Here is an 18435-nt window from a genome sequence, read left to right as displayed (position 1 = left end):
ATAGAAAAAATTAACAAAAGAAAAAAAAAAAAAAAAGTATAAAAAGTATAAAAAATTATAGTAGATAATGGCTATGCCAAATTTAATTGATCTCAACAAGTTAAAAGAACTAAGGAAAACTAACCCAAAGAAGGCTAAAAACTTTAGAAAAAAATTAGTAAATAAAAAATTTTATATTAGCAAATTTTAATAATTTATATTTTTTTTTAATATTATATATAATTATTAATAATTCTAAGATTAGAAATATATATTAAATAAATCAAAAGCATAATATCATTTAATGAATACTAATATATTTTTTTATAGAAAAAAAAAGTTGCAAAGGAGAAAAAAAAAGAAGAAAAGTTTGATAAGTTAAATAATTTAAGTGAAAATAAAAAGTTATTAAGTAATTTAAATAATGAAAACTATATAGAATATGTAGAAGAAGGTATGTAGAAAAAAAAGTATATATATAAATAATAATAAATAATTTTATATTTAATTACGATATAAAATAATAATTTTTATTTTAATAAAGAAAATATGAATATTATATGCGAATACAATTATATTTATAAATAAATATTATTTATAAAAAATATTTTTATTTAACATATATATTTGTTGTTGCTGTTTTATATTTTTAGCATTATCCTATAGATAATATAAATCATAAATCTATTTTTAGACATTTATTTAAAATTTATAACATTTTTATACTTAAATTTTTTTTTTCTTCTTTATTTTGTTTTTGTATTTAAAATAGTTCATACTTTATTAGTTATCCTTTAAATTATTTCTTTTTATTAAGAAGTGTATTATATATATATATATATTTTATTTTATTTAGAAATAGATGAAGAGCTTTTTAAAAATTTTGAAGATGTATATAAAAAATTTAAAGTTAATAAGGAAGTTAATACAGAGAAAGAAAATGATGTAGATGATGAAAAAAATGTAATTCTTGATGATACATATTCAGATGAAGATGATGAAGAAGAAGGAACTAAAATAAATAAAGAAAATATTTCTAAAAAAGCTTTAAAATTATTAAATAGACCATCAGTAATGAAATTAAAAGAATTTGCTAAAAAACCTGAACTCGTAGAAGTATGGGATACCACAGCAAATGATCCCTTTTTTTTTGTTTGGTTAAAATGTCTAAAAAATTCCGTTCCAGTTCCTCAGCACTGGTGTCAAAAAAGAAAATATATGCATGGAAAAAGAGGAATTGAAAAAATTCCTTATAGATTACCACCATATATAGAAGATACGAAAATAAGTGAAATAAGACAATCCATAAAAGAAAAAGAAGAACAGAAATCTTTAAAACAAAAAATGCGTGATCGTGTAAGACCAAAATTACATACTATGGATATAGATTATCAAACATTGCATGATGCTTTTTTTAAATATGCAACAAAACCGAAATTAGTAAAATTTGCAGATATTTATTATGAAGGGAAAGAATTTGAATTAAAAACAAAAAAATTTCGTCCAGGCATAATTTCTGAAAAATTAAGAAAAGCTTTAAATATAGAACCTAATGAACCATTACCATGGTTATATAATATGCAAAAATATGGTTTACCCCCTTCTTTTCCTTATTTAAATATTCCTGGTTTGAATTGCTTACCTCATGAAAATTCAAGTGGCAATAAATTACAATCAGAGGATAGTAATAAATTGCGAAATGAGAAATTTGATGAATCAGAAGGTATTGTATATGGAAACTTTTTATCCAGTAATATGAATAACAGCAACAATAGATATGCTGATGATTTTTTATGGGGTGAAATTGATGAAAAATATGAAGATTCGGAAGAGGAAGAAGACAAAGAAGAGAAAGGAGAAGAAAATGAAGAAACAAAGAAATCTGAAGATATAAATGAAAAAGAAAAAAATGAAAATATGGACTCAGAAAACATAAATATAGATTTAAATGAGAATCAAAATGAAGATTTATTAAAAAATAATTATTCTAGTGGAATTTATAGTGTTGTTACTAATTCAAAATTAAATGGGGTATATACTCCATATATGGAGAGTGGTTTAGCATCAGTTGATTTAACTTCATTTATTTCTGGTTATGAAACACCTAAATATGTGTACAATAATAATTATATGAATACACAAAATATGAAACCGTATACAATTTTACAAAAAGAAGAAATTCCAATTTCCCAAAATAATTTGTTTTCTTCAAATATTAAATATAAAATAAATCCATCTGTACCTAATATAAATAATAAACTGTCGAATGTATCAGAAGGTATTCTGACTCCTTATACGACTAGTGGAATAAATACTCCATTTATACAAAATGAACTATCGAAAAGTTCTTATGATAATCCTAATAATTCAAATGTAGAAGATATAAAAAAAGAACTAAATAAATTTGAGGAAATATCAAATAAAGTAAAACTTGTGTCTGCACAAGTAGACAATTCAAAAAAAACCAAAAAGGATGAAAAGAAGAAAAAGAAAAAAAAATACTTCAAATTTTAAACAAATATAAAGAAAAAAATAAAATATATATATATATACAACTAAATTAAATGTACATATAATTTGTAATGCAAATAAATACATTTTTTTTTTTTTTTTGAAACTATTAAAGAAATTTTTGAATTTCTTTTTTCTAAATTTTTAAAAGTAAAATACATATTTTATACCATTTTTGATAAATAAATATTTCTTTCCTTTATAACTTTTTTTTTTATTTCAAAAAGATAGATGTTTATTGTATACTTTTTGAAATGTTATTATATTAATTAAAAAAATATATATATATATATATATATGTAATAAAAAAATTAAACAATTTTCTCTCTTTCCCTTCTTGTTAACGAGGTTATTTTAATATCAACATTTTTATGCAATTCATAAAATATCCTAATTAATAACTGAAATATTTTTTATATATTTTTTATTTTGGAAAAATTTTGTTTTTCTAACATTGTGTGTATTATTAATATGAAATGTTCAAAAATGTTTTTACAAATAATTATATTTATTTTATGTAACTACATTTAAAATGAAGAAAACAAAGTTCAAAAGTCTATAATAAAGAGCATGTTAATATTAATTTTGTAATACAATAATATGTGAAAAAGTAAACAGAAGTATCAAAATATAAAAATATAGTTGTAATAAAAAGAATTATTTATATTTAATTTGAAGAGTATTACATTGAATATAATAAAGAAATAATGAAAAGAAAAGGAAAAAGTAATGATGATAAAAAATTAATTTTATATGATCTTATGCTACAGAGTGAATCATTTTTCATTTTAAAGGAATTAGAAGTGTTATCACAGAAAAAAGGAATTCGTTCTATTTTTGTTAAGGGTTAATATGAAAAATATTATATATTCATAAATATATGTTAATTTTTTTATTGGAATAATTTGAAAAATTAAAATTTTTTAACAAATGTAGATTTACTTCAACAACTAGTTGATGATAATAAAGTTAAGTCTGAGAAAGTTGGTTTACAAAACATTTTCTGGTTAAAAAAAAAAAAGTTGAAAAATAAAAATTTTCTATCATTTGTTATAAATTTTTTTTTCATATAATTATTATATATAAGGGTTCTCAAAACCGAAGAATCTTCAAATTTAGAGAATGAATATCAGAAGTTGAAGTACTTACAATTTTTATTCGATTATGTTATTTAATGTATTCTAATAAATATAATCTTTTTTTTTTTTTTTTTTTTTTTTATTTTTCTAAAGAGAAAAAAAAGAAGAATATGAAGAAATTATAAAAACGGAAAAAGATATATATGATAAATTATTTGATACTTTAAAATTTTCCGAAGTAAATATTCATTTTTTTTTTTTTTTTTTTCATTTTTATTCTTAATATGTAGTTATTCTAAGTTTTTGAAATTATATATCTACCTACGTAATAGGATGAATTAAAAAGTAAAATAGGAGAAGTCAAAGAACTGATACAATTGCTGGATAAAAAAAAAATAGAATTGAAAAACTTAAAAAAAACAGATATAAAACAGATTGAAAAAATGCAAATTCAAAATAAGTGTGCTATCGAATCTATAGAGAGGTGAGAAAATAACATCATATTATTAATTTTGTTCTCCATATAATTACTAAGACTAAAAATTGTTCTTAATTTTATTCTTAATTTTTTATTAATATAATGACTATAACAAATATATATGTTATCATTTATTCATAATATTTACCTTTTTTTTTTTTTTTTTTTTTAAACATGAAAGATGGAATAACAATATTTTTATAGTTAAGCAGTGGATTCAAAATAAAACTGATAAACCAGGAGAAATAGTTGATAGATTATTAGGAGTGTAATATATTAATTTAAAAATAAAAATATAATTTTAAATTTACATGTATAAAATATATGAATATATATATATATATATATGCAAATATTATATTTTATTTTTCACTTTAGAAAAGATATATTTCATAATTGGAATTAAAAATAGCTTCAAACAGTAGTGCTGTATAATTTTTTATTTTATTATTTGTATTATAAACCTACAATTACAATACTTTATTTATATATATAAAACATGAAATATATATAAAGTTTTAATACTATTTATAAAAAAGATATAATATAAACCTGATATACTTAATAAAAGAAGAATGTTTTTTTTAAAAACCAAAATTATATATTTTAAAGAATGTAAAAATATTAAATTTAGTATATAAGTACTTTTTAATTTTTTCCATAAAATTAAAATCTAAAATATAAAAAAAAAATTTCGTTTATATATAAATAACAAATGTTTTTTATTAAAGTATGAAAGGTACATTTTAAAATTAAAAAATATGAAAAATTTAATATACGATAATAAATAAATTGTCTTTTTCATTAAAATGAAAAGTTGTAATGAAAATATAAATAAGATACATAAAATCCACATGATTTTTTTTTGCTATTTTTTCTCTATTTCTATAACTTCTTTAAATAACACTATCACATTTAATATATTTTCTTTTCAGAATTTTTTTTTAATTACAAAATATATTATTTGGTTAATATTTATATGAAAACACTTAAAAAAAAAATTAATTAAAATGAAATTAAAATTTTACGTACAGAATATTTATATTATATATATATATATATTTTTTTTTTTTTTTTCATAAGTTTTAGAACTTTTTATAAATTTTTTTTTTTGTAATATTAGATAGTAATTTCCTAAAATATGTATGATTTTTCTTTATATAGAATTTGATAATTAATGTTTTTTGATTTCTAAAATTTCACAAATAAAAATTAAGAGGGAAGTTAATTGTTTTTCGTTTAGTGTGTAATTAATTAATATTACTTAAAATTTTGATTTTTTTAAAAACTTTTTTTATAATTTAAAAGTATGACAAATTTATATCTTATTGATTTTACCTAGTTATTTTTTTTTTTTTTTTTTTTTTTTACCTTTTTTTTTTTTTTAAAAAACTTAAAATGAGTTGTTGCTCGAAAAATTCTATAAAAGTAGAAATACCAGAAAAAAAAACACTTGAACACACACAAAATGACAGCAATATAAAAAGTGACAATCATGACGATATTCCAGTGTCTACTGTTACATTAAATGATGGATCTGTTTATACAGGCACTACTCTAGTATATATATTATAAATTAATATTGAAAAAAAAAAAAAAAAAAAGAAAAAAAGAATTTTAGAAATATAGAAAATTTTTGTTTATATTATATATTTTAAAAAAAAGTTATATAATTTTTATAAGTTAAATGTTAATCTATTATTTCATTTAACTTTATTTGTATACACGTAGGATGATAAGCTTCATGGAAGGGGTATTTTAAGATATGCAAATGGAGATATATATGAAGGTGAATTTGTTGAAGGAAAAAAAGAAGGTAAGGGAATATGGTCTGATAAAGAGGGAAATAGCTATGATGGGTTTTGGAAAAATGACAAAAAGCATGGAGAAGGAATTTATAAAACACATGATGGTTTAATATTTGAAGGATGTTTTAATAATAATAAAAAGCAAGGGAAAGGAACAATTACAACTCCCGAAAAAACAAAATATATATGTACTTTTGAAGATGACGTAGAAAAAGGAGAAGCAGAATTTTTTTTTTCTAATGGAGACCATGCTTGGGGATATATAAAAGATGGAAATTTAGAAGGAAATGGAAGATATGAATTTAAAAATGGAGATTTATATGTTGGGAATTTTAAAAATGGATTATTTCACGGAAAAGGTTATTATAAATGGAATAATAACTCCTCTTATCAAATTTATGAAGGTGATTATATTGAAGGAAAAAAGCATGGAAATGGGCAAATTATAAATGTAGATGGAAGGATATTACGTGGAAAATTTGTGAATAATAATTTACATGGAGAAATATTAGAAATTAGTCCTCAAGGAAATCAAGTAAGAGGTATCAAACATATAATTCTTATTATTACAATAAATATTTTTTTTTTTAATACATATTATATCCTTATCTTTTACTATGCAAAAATATTTTTTATAGTTTTATTTGATAACGGAAAATATGTTAAGATTATTGATAAAATTAAGGAAAAATTGAATGTAAAAGAAATTATGGAAGAATCTGTTATTAATACCACTATTTTTTCAAATCCTGAATGTTATAAAAAAATTTATGAGGTATGTGCTAATATACATAGCAAATTTCTACTCTTAGTAAACTTTAAAATATTTTTTTATCACTTAAATATTAACTTAATGTTTTAAAATATATACATATATATATATATATATATAATTTTTTTTAGATCGAACAAAGAAATAAAGCTAAACTTAGAATTCAAATAAAAAAATCTAAAGATAAAAAAGAATCTTTACCAAGAATGTGATAAAACAATTAATGTTTTGAATAATTTCTGTCTTTTTTCTTATTTTTTTTTTGGGGGGATGGTTTTTATTTTTTTCGTTTTTTTTGTTTTTTTTTTGTTTTTTTTTTTGTTTTAGTATTTCACAAAAATAGCATAAAAACAATTTTAATTGTATATTATTATTTTTTTTATGAAAAAAGAATTTTTTTTTTTTTTTTACATAAAAAGTAAAGTTTCATAGTTGGCTTAATTTGATTTTCCTTAAATTATAATATATATTGAAAATTACAATAGGAACATACAACAAATGTTTTCCTTTTTAATATAAAAAAAAAAAAATTATTTATACATTATTCTCCTTCAGTTACTCTCAATTTATAAAAAAGGTTTTAACTATAAGAGTTAATTTTTTTACATGTATAAATAAAAAAATATATCTCCTTATATATTTAAAAATAAATGAATTATAAAAAAATAGGTTTAAAAGATAGATTAATCATATGTATATAAAAAAAAAAAAAAAAATATAAAAGATAATATAAGTAATATAATAAAGAATATAAATAAATAAAAGCATTTTAATATAAACAAATTAACTTTATTTTATTCTTTAGATTAATAATTTATTCATGTAGAATTCCGTATATTTTATTTTCCTTTTACTTGTTTCTTTCATATATTTTATCATTCTATTATTATTTTATTTTTTTTTTTATTGTTATAATTTTGAAGTATAAATATAGAAAAAATAAAATAAATTAACGTAATCTTCTTGCTTCTCTTTCTGTTTCAAGTAAAGCTAAAATATCTCCTTCTCTAACTGGCCCTTTAACATTTCTAATTAAAAATCTTCCTGATAATTCAGTATCCCCCATAAATTGTGCTCTGACTTGTATAACACTTCCTCTACTTCCTGTTCTTCCTAAAACTTTTTCAACTTTTGCTAATTTTGATTTCTCCATTTTTATTTTATGTTAATAATAAATGATATATATATGAATTGAATATGTTTAAATATTAAATTTGTAAAACAAGGATTTTTTTTATTTAAAATTTTTTTATTTATGAAAAATATTATTCACTAAGTATATTTTTGAAATATGTTTTTATTGCATTTTATTATTTTCAATTTTTAAATTTATAATTTATATATTATTTTTAAATGAGTTTTTTAAATATATATATATATATTTTTAAAAAAGTTTTTCTTTTTTGTACATACATAAAAATATATGCATATATTTATATTTTTTTTTTTTTTAAATTTTATTTTTTTTTTTGGTTTTTTTTTTTTTTTTTTTTTTTTTAAAACGGGTATAAATGTCATAAAAATAAATCATGCGAAACAAATTTTATTTTTTATATTTATTAAAAAAAAAAAAAAAAATTATTTAATTGTTTTATATAAAATTCAGATTGTTCTTTTCCTTAATATATCTTTTTTTCATTCTTTTTTTTTTTTTTTTTTTATGTTTTGAAAAATATTTTCTATGATTTTTTTTTTTTATAATGCCAATATTAAGTGATTCAAGTGGTATAAAAAAGAAAATGAAGAAAAAAGGAAAATTATAGTCTTTGTATTTAGTTTTTTTTTTTATATGTTTAATATATATATTGTTATGTTTTTAATAAGCGTAAAAATAAAATAATTATTTTTCCGTTTTAGATGATTTAAATATATAAATTGTATTTAAAAATATATAATTTATTTTATTTTTTTTTTTTTTTTTTTGTTATTAAATATAAAGAAGTTATATTAATCTCATATGAACTTCTAATAATTTTTACTATAAAATAATCATTAATAGAAATATTATATATATTTCAAAACTTTTAATCTAAAGGAAAATTTATTTTATTTTCTTACTAAAAATAAAGAAGATAAATTGTTGCCTTTCAAGACATGAATTCATATTCATTAGTATTTAAAAGTTATGAAAAAAACTTATTAAGTTGTGTAAACAGTGATGAACAATTTTTGAATGAATCAACATATTCAAAAATTGAAAGAAAAAAATTAAGTTGTGAAAAAATAAAAATATCAAAAAAAATTTTTAGATTTTTAAGATTTTTAAAATATTTATTTTATAAAAGGGAAAAAAAAAAAAAAAATCGTAATTATTTTCTTAAAAATGATTTAATAAAGGAAAAATTTTTCTTTGATTTTATAACTTTATTACATTTTTTGCTTATTTTAATTAGCAGTATTATTTGCATAGTGAGGTGCGATTATAATTTAATTTTTTACTTCTATGGATACATTTTAATTTGTGAAATAATTTATTCAAGAAAAAAAAATTCTCATTATTATTTTCTAAAAAAGAAGTTATACTTAAAATATTATTCATACACATTAATACTGTTATCCATTGTTGATATTTTTTTTTTATTTTTGGCTTATTATACATATAAATGTCAAAAAGATATATTATTAACTAATATGACAAACATTTTAGATACTAATTTAAAATACGATTATTATTTAAATAGGTTTATATTTTTTTGTAATTTTATTGAAACATTAATAAAAGTAAGAAATTTCTTATTGTAAGAAATTGAAAAAAAAAAAAAAAAAAAGTAAAATTCATTAAATTAATATTATAGATATATATGTATATATTAATTACTTTTAATAAATAACGTGTATATATAAAAAATATAATAAATTCACATATATGTTACTAGACATTTTGGCATTTTAATATTTAGAAAAATATATTTTTTTTCTTTTATAATTAGATAATTGTAATATATTTATTAAAAATGTGGATAGAAGAAAAATAAATAATATTTTAATTTATTTAATATGTACAAAATTAAAGATTTTTTATATGTTAAAATATTATAAATTATACACTTTTAAAAATAAAGCATTTGAAGAAAAAATTTTAATTACAAAAATAATTTTAAAAAGGACAAATGTAAAATTATATGAAGTATAAAATTTAGTAAACAAAAAAAAAAAAAAAAAAAAAAAAAAAAAAAAAATAGGTAAATTAATAAAAATGTATCATAAAAATATGATAGAGTTATAAAATAATTAAGGCAAATATTTTATATTATTTTATTATAATTAATTTTTTTTTCTTTTTTTATTATAATAAGTAAATAATAATGTTAAGATTACACAAACAGTAATTATTTATTAAAATAATGCTTTTTAAAAGTATTGTTTTTTTAATTTATTACAATATTTAATATTAAAAATTATGTTATTTTCAATATCAAATATTTATGTTATACACAATATATATTTTTTTTAATTTTTATTTATATAAACTTTATTTTTACTTATATATGGATTTTTTTTTTTTTTTTAAATAAAAAATTTCTTCTTATGTTTTATCTAATTTCCAAGAAGTTCATAATCATCTTTATTTTCTTGATGTTTTTGTATATGTTTAATTATCTTAGAACCATCTGCCCATTTTATATGATCTTCTAAATTTCTATTTATATGAAAAGATGGATTATTAATTACATTATTACCAACTCTTATATTACCATGTTGAATATATGTTATAGCTAGCTGTATAGTTTGAACAAATTTTAACCTGAATAACATAACTGCTAATCTTCTTCGACAAAAAGATGAAACAGAGATTTTTTCACACTCAGCTAAACTAGACTTGTAATTTATTAAACCCATATCGTATAATTTATCTAATAATTCATCAGTCATTTTAATTCTAAACTCATCATTTTCTGGTAATAATCTTAATTTTGAAACTAATTTTGTTATATAACCACATATTTTATTATATTTTGTATAATCCTCTCTATTTTGAATTACGTATTTTCTCAAAATTTTTACTTCTCTTATATTTCTTGTTCTTTTCCAATCATACAAATTTACTTTTTTTAATAATTTCTGCTCATGATATTTCAATTTTCTCATTTTTAGAAATTAATATTATTCTACAAAAGCAATTTTTAATTAAAGAAAATTTCAAAATATTTCTTCATATGGATTAAACAGAAAAGTTACTATATGTAAAAAAAATAAAAAAAAATACGAATATATAATTTTTTATTTATTTTATTTTAATAATAAATATAAAAATAAATATTATTACATTTAAATAATTATTTCATAATTATTTCAGGAAAAAAAAATTAAGAACAAATATGTTATTTTTTTTAAAATGTTCGTATTTATATATTCATTAAAAATTTTAAAATAAAAATTATATATTTCTAAGTTATATTTATTCCTGATCATAATTTATGAAAGAACAACAAATAAATTTTAACAAAAAAGAAAATATTTACTCTTATTTATGATTTATATTTTATCAATTTAAAATTTATATATTTTATTAAAATTTTAATTAATGTTTCATTTAAAAGCATTTTTTTTACATATACATATATTAATTTATTTCTTAATTACATATATAATTTGAGTTTTCAATACAAAAAAAAAAAAAAAAAAAAAAAAATTTTAAACTAAAAAAAAATATATATAAAGAATCATTATTAAAATGAAAATGCAAAAATGTAACTTAAAATCAAAAAGGAAAAAAGAAAAAAAAAAAAAAAAAAACTGAAGTTTTAATACTCACAAAAAAAAAAATATAAAAACGAAAAGAAAATTATCACATATATTTCATATATATTTATATACATTTAACTAGTATTTTTTTAATTTATTCTTATTTTTGTATTATGGATAGTAATTTTTTCTATTTATCTTAAATTTATTAAAAAAAACTTTTTCATAAAAAAGACCCATTTATAAATATATATATATATTTATCTTATTTTGTTTTGAACTTTTTTTTCATTTTTTCCTTTGAATATATTTACATGTTTTTTGTTTATATCTTTTTTTTTTTTGTAATAATATATTCTTTTTTTTGCTCCCAAGATTCTTCATTTATTCTATCTTTTATGTGATTTTTTTTTTTCATATTTTGTATTTCTTTTAAATTAAGAGAATTACTTTTTTCATTTAAATTATCGGAAGAATGCATATGATTATTTTCATTGTATTTATCAAAAAAATTCTTTTCTTTTTCTTGATTAGACTTAAATAAATTTTGGTTTTTTCTTATGTTTGTATTTTTATTTTTTACACAACTGATTGTTTTATTATTTTGTGAACTATTAATTTCAACTAGTTCCTTTTTAAGAGGAATTATCTTATATTCATTATTATTATTTTTTACATAATCACTATTATTAATACCATATTTCGAAGTGTTGAAAACTTGATGACTTGCATTCAAATATTTTTTATTATTATCATTATTTTCATTATTTAATTGGCTATTTATAGAAAAATTAGGTCTTTTTTTGTCTCTTTCATTAAAATCAATTTTTTTTAGTTTTTCCTCTGATGGTGGAATTTCTTCTAAATTATCAAGAAAATTTTGAAAATCTTTTGAAAATATTATATCAGGATTAACATTTTCAAAAAAATCAATATCCTTCATATTATTATTATTTGGAAATTTCAAATTACTTGTAACATCTTTTAAGAATTTGTCTAAGTTATTATTTTTTTTTTGACAATCTATATCTTTGGTACTACTAAAATTTTTTTTCTCCGAATTATAAATATTTTGAGCATTTTTGTTTTTGATATCACCTTTACAGTTGTCATAAGTATTTTTTGAATTATCATCCTTATCATCTTCATTTTTGTTCAAAATATTGTGTTCATTTTCCCTGTTATCTGCAGCAATATAGTTTAATGCAGATTCTTTTAAAAAAATATCTATGGTTTTATCTGGATTGGATGTATTACATTTGTTTATTTTATTATCATTTGAAAAATTTAAATTTATAGATTTCATTGAATTGCTTAAAGTATTACAATATATATTATATCCATTATTATATAAATTAACTTGTTTACCTTCATTTGATATTTCATCTATAAATTTTTCGTCAAATTCATTATTACATAATAATTTTATTTTATTAAAAAAATCTTCATTCTCCATATTCTTTAGTTTTATATGATCACAATTTAAATCATTATATATATTGTCAAATTTTAAATTTTCTGAAAATTTTAATAAATTAATTTTACTATTTTTTAATAATTCAAATTTATTTAAAAATTCACATATATAAAAAAAATGATCCTTTTTAATAGGTACTTTTATTTTATAAATATTATCTCTTAATAAAACCCCAATTGGGTAATTAAATACACCTTTATATAATTTAACTCTTACTATTTTTTCTATAGAAGCTTCATTAAGAACATACCCATGTATATCTAACCAATAATCTCTATAGTTAAAATTCTCATTATTTGATGAATCTAAAATATTTAAGATAGTTGCTTGCATTGAACAACGAGGTAAGCAGTAAACATTCATATTTTCGCATATATTATCAAGTGGTAATATTTTATAAATATTTATGGTAACTTTTAAATACATTTTAATAATGTGTATGTTGCTTTTAGTTTCATTTAATACATTGTAATCATTATTTAATACATTAAATTTAAAACCAATACAATTAAAATATTTGCAACTATTATTACCACAAAATTTGGATTCAATTATAGTATCCATGCTATCCCATACATGAAACCATTTTCCACTTTCTAGATATTTACAAACTAAAGTAAACTGAATTATATATGACAATAAATATTTCTCAATTTTATCAGAAGTATTTTCTATAAATTCTTCTAATTTTAAATAAATATAATAGTTTTTTTCTAACTCTTTTATTATATTATTTAAAATAATATTACTATCTTTATCATTTTTATAGCATAATATTATAGCATTAGGAACACAGGTTCCCATAATTTTGTTTTTACTTTTAATAATTATAAATCTTGTTATTTGTACACTATTTCGAATAGGAGTATTAAATTCTTTACTAAAAAAAAAGGAAAAAAATGTAAAAGATATAAAGTATTTTAAAATAAACTTGAATAATTTTAAAAATGAAATAAAACCAAAATATAAATTAAAAGAAAAAAAAAATAAAAATAATTTTAAATTACACAAAATAACATTAGTAAAAGGAAAATATGGATGCAATAATTGATATTATCATAATTTTCTTAATTTTGGAATTATTAGCTATATTACTATTATTATTTTATTCCTTTCTATTACCTTATTTCAAATAAATATCTTGATATAATCAAATTTTCAAATTTCAATTCAATATATATAATAAAATCATTACTATCAAAAATATCTCTTTTAAATTTTTTTAAATCGCTAATTTCCATATTTTCTTTTGCTTCTCTTCGAATAGAAGCTATAAAAATATAAAAAAACAGAAAAATATTAAAATGAAATAACTTTTATAAATATGAATTAATAAAATTACACATCAAGTTTAATACCTAATAAAAGATTCTTTTCGTATACATCAGATATGTTATTATTTTCATTCATTTTTTGATTTATGGAACATATTTTCAAAAATTAACTTTTCAAATAAAAAATAAAAAGAAGTATAGAATAAACAAAAAAAAAAAAAAAAATCCAAAAAAATATTTTAAGCTAAAAAAAAGAAAAAAAAAAAAAAAGGTTACAATATCTAATATATACTTTTTGGTAGATAATGAATATTTTACTTCTTTCAATATGTAAAAAAAAAAAAAAAAAAAAAAATTAAATAAAACACATAAAAAGATAATTTTTTTTATATGTTCAAAAATATAAAGGAGGAAAATAAAATTTTGTACATATTTATAATGTACATACTAAAATTAATCTTTTCAAAAAATAATTGTAAATATTAATATTTCAATTTATTTGCTTAAATTTTATTTTTATATTAAACAATACAATTCCTTATATATATTCATATCTTTTACAAAATTAAAATTTTATATTTTTTTTTTTAATCAATTTTTAAAGAGAACATAAGATCTCTTATATTTAATAATATGCTAAATTTACAAAAGTACATTAAAATGAATTTTTTTTTTTCATTTTTAAACTTCATTCCCATTTAAAGTATTAAAATCAGGTAATGGTTGTATAAAATAGCATAAATGAGTTCCGTTCAAATTATATTCTCTATAAAAGTTAAAAAAGACAGTTTAAAAATAACTTTTTAATTACATAAAATTGTATTAATAATAAAACTCATAATCATTTAATAAATAATATAATAAAATATATATATATATAAATATTTTTTTCTTTATTTACCTTAAGGTGAATTGAAACCTTAATAATCCATTTTCTTGAAAATCCATTCTAAGGTGAGAACTTATTTCTATTAAAATTTATGAATAAGTTTAAAACTATATATATATATATATATGCATCTTATAACTTAGAGATTTTAAAATATACTAAATTTTTTTTTTTTTTTTAGAATATAAATAATATTTAATATTTATTACTTAGTGCTTGATTAATTTTTGATAAATCTTTTATCCTATATTTAAACCTACAAAAAAAAAAAAAAAAAAAGAAATATTTTAATTTATATGTATACATATATATATATATGTATATATTCAATACATTTGATTTTTTAAACTTTTAAATTCATCAAAAGTCTCCTTTGGCATAAGTTGAACAGCTCTTTCATAATTTTTATTTTTTGTTTCCTAAATAATCATTATTAAATATATAAAAATATATAAGGTTTAAAAAAAAAAAAAAGAAAGATCCATTTTAGATTATTTTAAGAATTAACTTTAAAATTTTTTTATTTTTTTTTTTACCATTTTAAGTATAGAAGTGTTATCATTTGCATATTCATTTATGTAAAATGTAATGTATTGATCATTGCATTTAATTAAATATTCTAGATAAAAGGAGAATATCTCGGATTGTAGAGAAAAATAATTATAATTGTTATTTAAAAAACTGTATTTTTCTAATTTATATATTTCATAATAATAGTCTACAATAATTTTGATAAATGTTTCAGATGTATCACCATCTTCATCAGTTAATTGCAAAATTAATTTTTTATTAGAATAATCGAATTTAATATTTAATATTACTGCATCCAAAAACTCTAAGGCTCTTAATAATTCATACGGTGAGACAAGAAATTCAATATAGTTTTTTTTTTCATCTACATCAGTGTATATCTTTTTTCTTATGTTATATTCGTCCTCATTTTCACTTTTTTGAACAGAATTCATTTTTAAAGGAGACACTGTTTTTAGTTTAACCACATCTTCCCTTTCATCATCAATAACATGTGTAGTAAATAAATTATCTGAATTAACACTGTTTGTTTCATATTTATTATATTCGACTTCGTATTTTTTTTCATCTTCTTCTTTTTCAAAAAAATTATAACTAGTAAAACAGTTAGAATCCATATATAAAAAACAATATATTTGTTTACATTTTGATAAACTTCTAAGTTTAATACCATCATAATACAAATTAAATAAAATTAAATTTTCTCCTTCAAGGAAATTATCTGTACCTTTTTTAAAATTTGAGTTATATTTATTATCATCAACATTTAACAAAGATAATGCATTTTTAAAAAAATTTACATTTTTAACAGAAAAATTGTAATTTGTACTAATATCATAGTTCATTTTTTTAAAATGCAAAAAAAAAAAAAAAAAATTTTTTTTTTTTACATTTAATCACAATTCTACAGTATTTTGGAAAATCCACAGAAAAACAAATAGGTGAAAAGTTTACATAAATATTTAAAAATAACAATAAAAATAAGATATATAAAAAAAAAAAAAAAAAAAGATCTTAATAAATAAAATAAACTAAAAAAGGATAAAATATATGTGATATATTTTTTATTTATTTTTATTTTAAAAATAGAACATAGCACATTGGTAAAATATAATTGTATTTTTGTGTATAAAAATTCTTATTTTTAATATTTTTAATACAAAAAAAAAAAAAAAAAAAAAAAAAAAAAATATATATATATATATATATATATTATAATAAAAATAAAAAAAATACTAATAAAATGAAAAATTAATATCTAATTTTTTTTAATATTAACTTAATCAAAAGAAAGAGATTCTATTTTTTTCATTAATTCTTCATTTTCATGGTACCATTTCTTTTTTTCCATTGTTCTACAAAAAAAAAAAAAATTATTAAAACAGAATAATAATTTCCTAATATTTTTCTTATATATATAATTCTTATTAAAATTTAATAAATTGTTTTTAATAATATATTTAAGATAATAAACTAAATGTTTTTACTTTTTATAGAAGTGGCGTAATATATCTAATGGATATTTATATAAATCATAAAAGTTTCTTGGTAATTTCACGTTCATATATTTTGAATTTTCTAATAATAAATCTACATACTTCTTTTTTTCCGTCGAATCAAATAAATTTTTATAATATTTGTTGACATACTTTTTTTTTTTTAAACTATTAATTTCTTTTTTTGTTAGTCCTTTATAATTTTCTTCAAAATAATATTCAAAACCGACAAATCTTGGTAGTTTAACTGATAAAAAACTTACGACTAAGAGAAAAAAAAAAAAAAAACAAAAAATTAAAAAATGATTTCTCATTTGTATTCTTTTGTTTTTAAACTCATATAGTATTATATATATTTTTTTGATGAATTATACATTCTGAATTCTTCAAACTAATGGAAGAATTTAAGTAAATATCTAGTTTACAACCATATTGTCTTATTTCAAATTGTTCTCTACTGTCTTTATCAACATGTGGTGATCTTAAAAAAGTAAATCTGTATTTAAAAAGAATAAAGAATTAAATATATATATATATATATATATATATGTTTTGTATAAATAATTTTAATAAAATTAAAGAATATAATAGTCCAATAGTTATAACCTCTTTTTTATTGTCTTTTGAGGAATTGGACCAACAATATTAAACTGGGGATATTGATTTATTTTTTCTTTTACATTTAAAACTGCCTTTTGTAAATGATCAGAAAAATATGAATTTAATATAATTCTCAAATGATAATTATCACTCCATTTTTTTATTATATCTTCTTTTTTTAAATCATTATTAACTTTTTCTAACTTTAAAAATAAAAAAAAAAAAAAAAAAAGAGTAATAATTAATGTATCTTTGGTTCTCTATTACAAAATTGATGTTTATAGAAAAATACGTTCATATATAAAATGTATGTAAATATGTTAATTATAATTTATTACATTGTTATAAAGTTTTGAGCTTTTTTTTAGAGTATTTTTTTTGTATCCATTTAAAAATGTAATACTGGTTTTTAGTTTTAATTTAAAAGAATAACCAATATTATATGTATAATATATTGTTAAAAATATAATAAAAGCATAAAAACTCATCTTTTAATTTCATTTTTTCTTCATAAACATATTTTTTTTATTCTCAATTTTTTTAAATTAATCCAATATACTTTATCACTATTTTTTTTTTTTTTTTAAATTCATTATATTTTAATAGAATCTATAATAAATAAAAAAAATATTATTTTGATTAATACACATTTTAGTATAGCATAATTCGTTTTATACGTGCTATAAAATATTTTTTTTTATATATATTTAAAATTAATAGTTATACATAAAAAGGTGTTTCTTTTTTTTTTAAAAGTTATTTTAATTCTTTTATTTTTATTTTCTTGCTTAATAAAGTTGTCATAATGGAGTAAATCTTTTACTAAAAAAAAAAAAAAAAAAAAAAAAAATTTAT

At 17.2% G+C, this 18435-nt stretch overlaps 8 protein-coding genes across 8 annotated transcripts; 3 read left to right on the top strand and 5 right to left on the bottom strand.

The window, feature by feature from the left end:
- Nucleotides 1-73: 73 nt before the first annotated feature.
- Nucleotides 74-2493, top strand: SF3B2 (splicing factor 3B subunit 2, putative; the record flags this gene model as incomplete). The annotated part of the gene is made up of 3 exons (XM_028670924.1): nt 74-157; nt 310-433; nt 836-2493. 3 exons carry the CDS (start codon nt 74-76, stop codon nt 2491-2493), a joined length of 1866 nt encoding a protein of 621 aa, XP_028527628.1.
- A 704-nt stretch (nt 2494-3197) lies between these two features.
- On the top strand, nt 3198-4453 carry MND1 (meiotic nuclear division protein 1, putative; the record flags this gene model as incomplete). Its single annotated transcript, XM_028670923.1, has 7 exons — nt 3198-3336; nt 3427-3496; nt 3578-3631; nt 3723-3807; nt 3902-4053; nt 4229-4315; nt 4426-4453. 7 exons carry the CDS (start codon nt 3198-3200, stop codon nt 4451-4453), a joined length of 615 nt encoding a protein of 204 aa, XP_028527627.1.
- Nucleotides 4454-5445: 992 nt separating this feature from the next.
- PGAL8A_00220800 (conserved Plasmodium protein, unknown function) lies at nt 5446-6839 on the top strand (the record flags this gene model as incomplete). The annotated part of the gene is made up of 4 exons (XM_028670922.1): nt 5446-5607; nt 5779-6397; nt 6494-6630; nt 6759-6839. The coding sequence occupies 4 exons, from the start codon at nt 5446-5448 to the stop codon at nt 6837-6839; spliced, it is 999 nt and encodes a 332-aa protein (XP_028527626.1).
- A 737-nt stretch (nt 6840-7576) lies between these two features.
- PGAL8A_00220700 (40S ribosomal protein S28e, putative) lies at nt 7577-7780 on the bottom strand (the record flags this gene model as incomplete). The annotated part of the gene is made up of 1 exon (XM_028670920.1): nt 7577-7780. One exon carries the CDS (start codon nt 7778-7780, stop codon nt 7577-7579), a length of 204 nt encoding a protein of 67 aa, XP_028527625.1.
- Nucleotides 7781-10164: 2384 nt separating this feature from the next.
- On the bottom strand, nt 10165-10716 carry IMP3 (U3 small nucleolar ribonucleoprotein protein IMP3, putative; the record flags this gene model as incomplete). Its single annotated transcript, XM_028670919.1, has 1 exon — nt 10165-10716. The coding sequence occupies one exon, from the start codon at nt 10714-10716 to the stop codon at nt 10165-10167; it is 552 nt and encodes a 183-aa protein (XP_028527624.1).
- A 922-nt stretch (nt 10717-11638) lies between these two features.
- Nucleotides 11639-14200, bottom strand: PGAL8A_00220500 (conserved Plasmodium protein, unknown function; the record flags this gene model as incomplete). Its single annotated transcript, XM_028670918.1, has 3 exons — nt 11639-13670; nt 13913-14060; nt 14149-14200. The coding sequence occupies 3 exons, from the start codon at nt 14198-14200 to the stop codon at nt 11639-11641; spliced, it is 2232 nt and encodes a 743-aa protein (XP_028527623.1).
- Nucleotides 14201-14745: 545 nt separating this feature from the next.
- Nucleotides 14746-16329, bottom strand: PGAL8A_00220400 (conserved Plasmodium protein, unknown function; the record flags this gene model as incomplete). Its single annotated transcript, XM_028670917.1, has 5 exons — nt 14746-14830; nt 14966-15032; nt 15163-15209; nt 15287-15372; nt 15490-16329. 5 exons carry the CDS (start codon nt 16327-16329, stop codon nt 14746-14748), a joined length of 1125 nt encoding a protein of 374 aa, XP_028527622.1.
- A 434-nt stretch (nt 16330-16763) lies between these two features.
- Nucleotides 16764-18068, bottom strand: PGAL8A_00220300 (apicoplast ribosomal protein S10 precursor, putative; the record flags this gene model as incomplete). Its single annotated transcript, XM_028670916.1, has 5 exons — nt 16764-16839; nt 16972-17245; nt 17355-17476; nt 17587-17783; nt 17919-18068. The coding sequence occupies 5 exons, from the start codon at nt 18066-18068 to the stop codon at nt 16764-16766; spliced, it is 819 nt and encodes a 272-aa protein (XP_028527621.1).
- Between the last annotated feature and the right edge of the window lie 367 nt (nt 18069-18435).

The sequence above is a fragment of the Plasmodium gallinaceum genome, assembly GCF_900005855.1.
Source record: "Plasmodium gallinaceum strain 8A genome assembly, contig: PGAL8A_v1_76, whole genome shotgun sequence".
Taxonomy (NCBI): domain Eukaryota; phylum Apicomplexa; class Aconoidasida; order Haemosporida; family Plasmodiidae; genus Plasmodium; species Plasmodium gallinaceum.
This window is presented reverse-complemented; position numbering and strand designations above follow the sequence as displayed.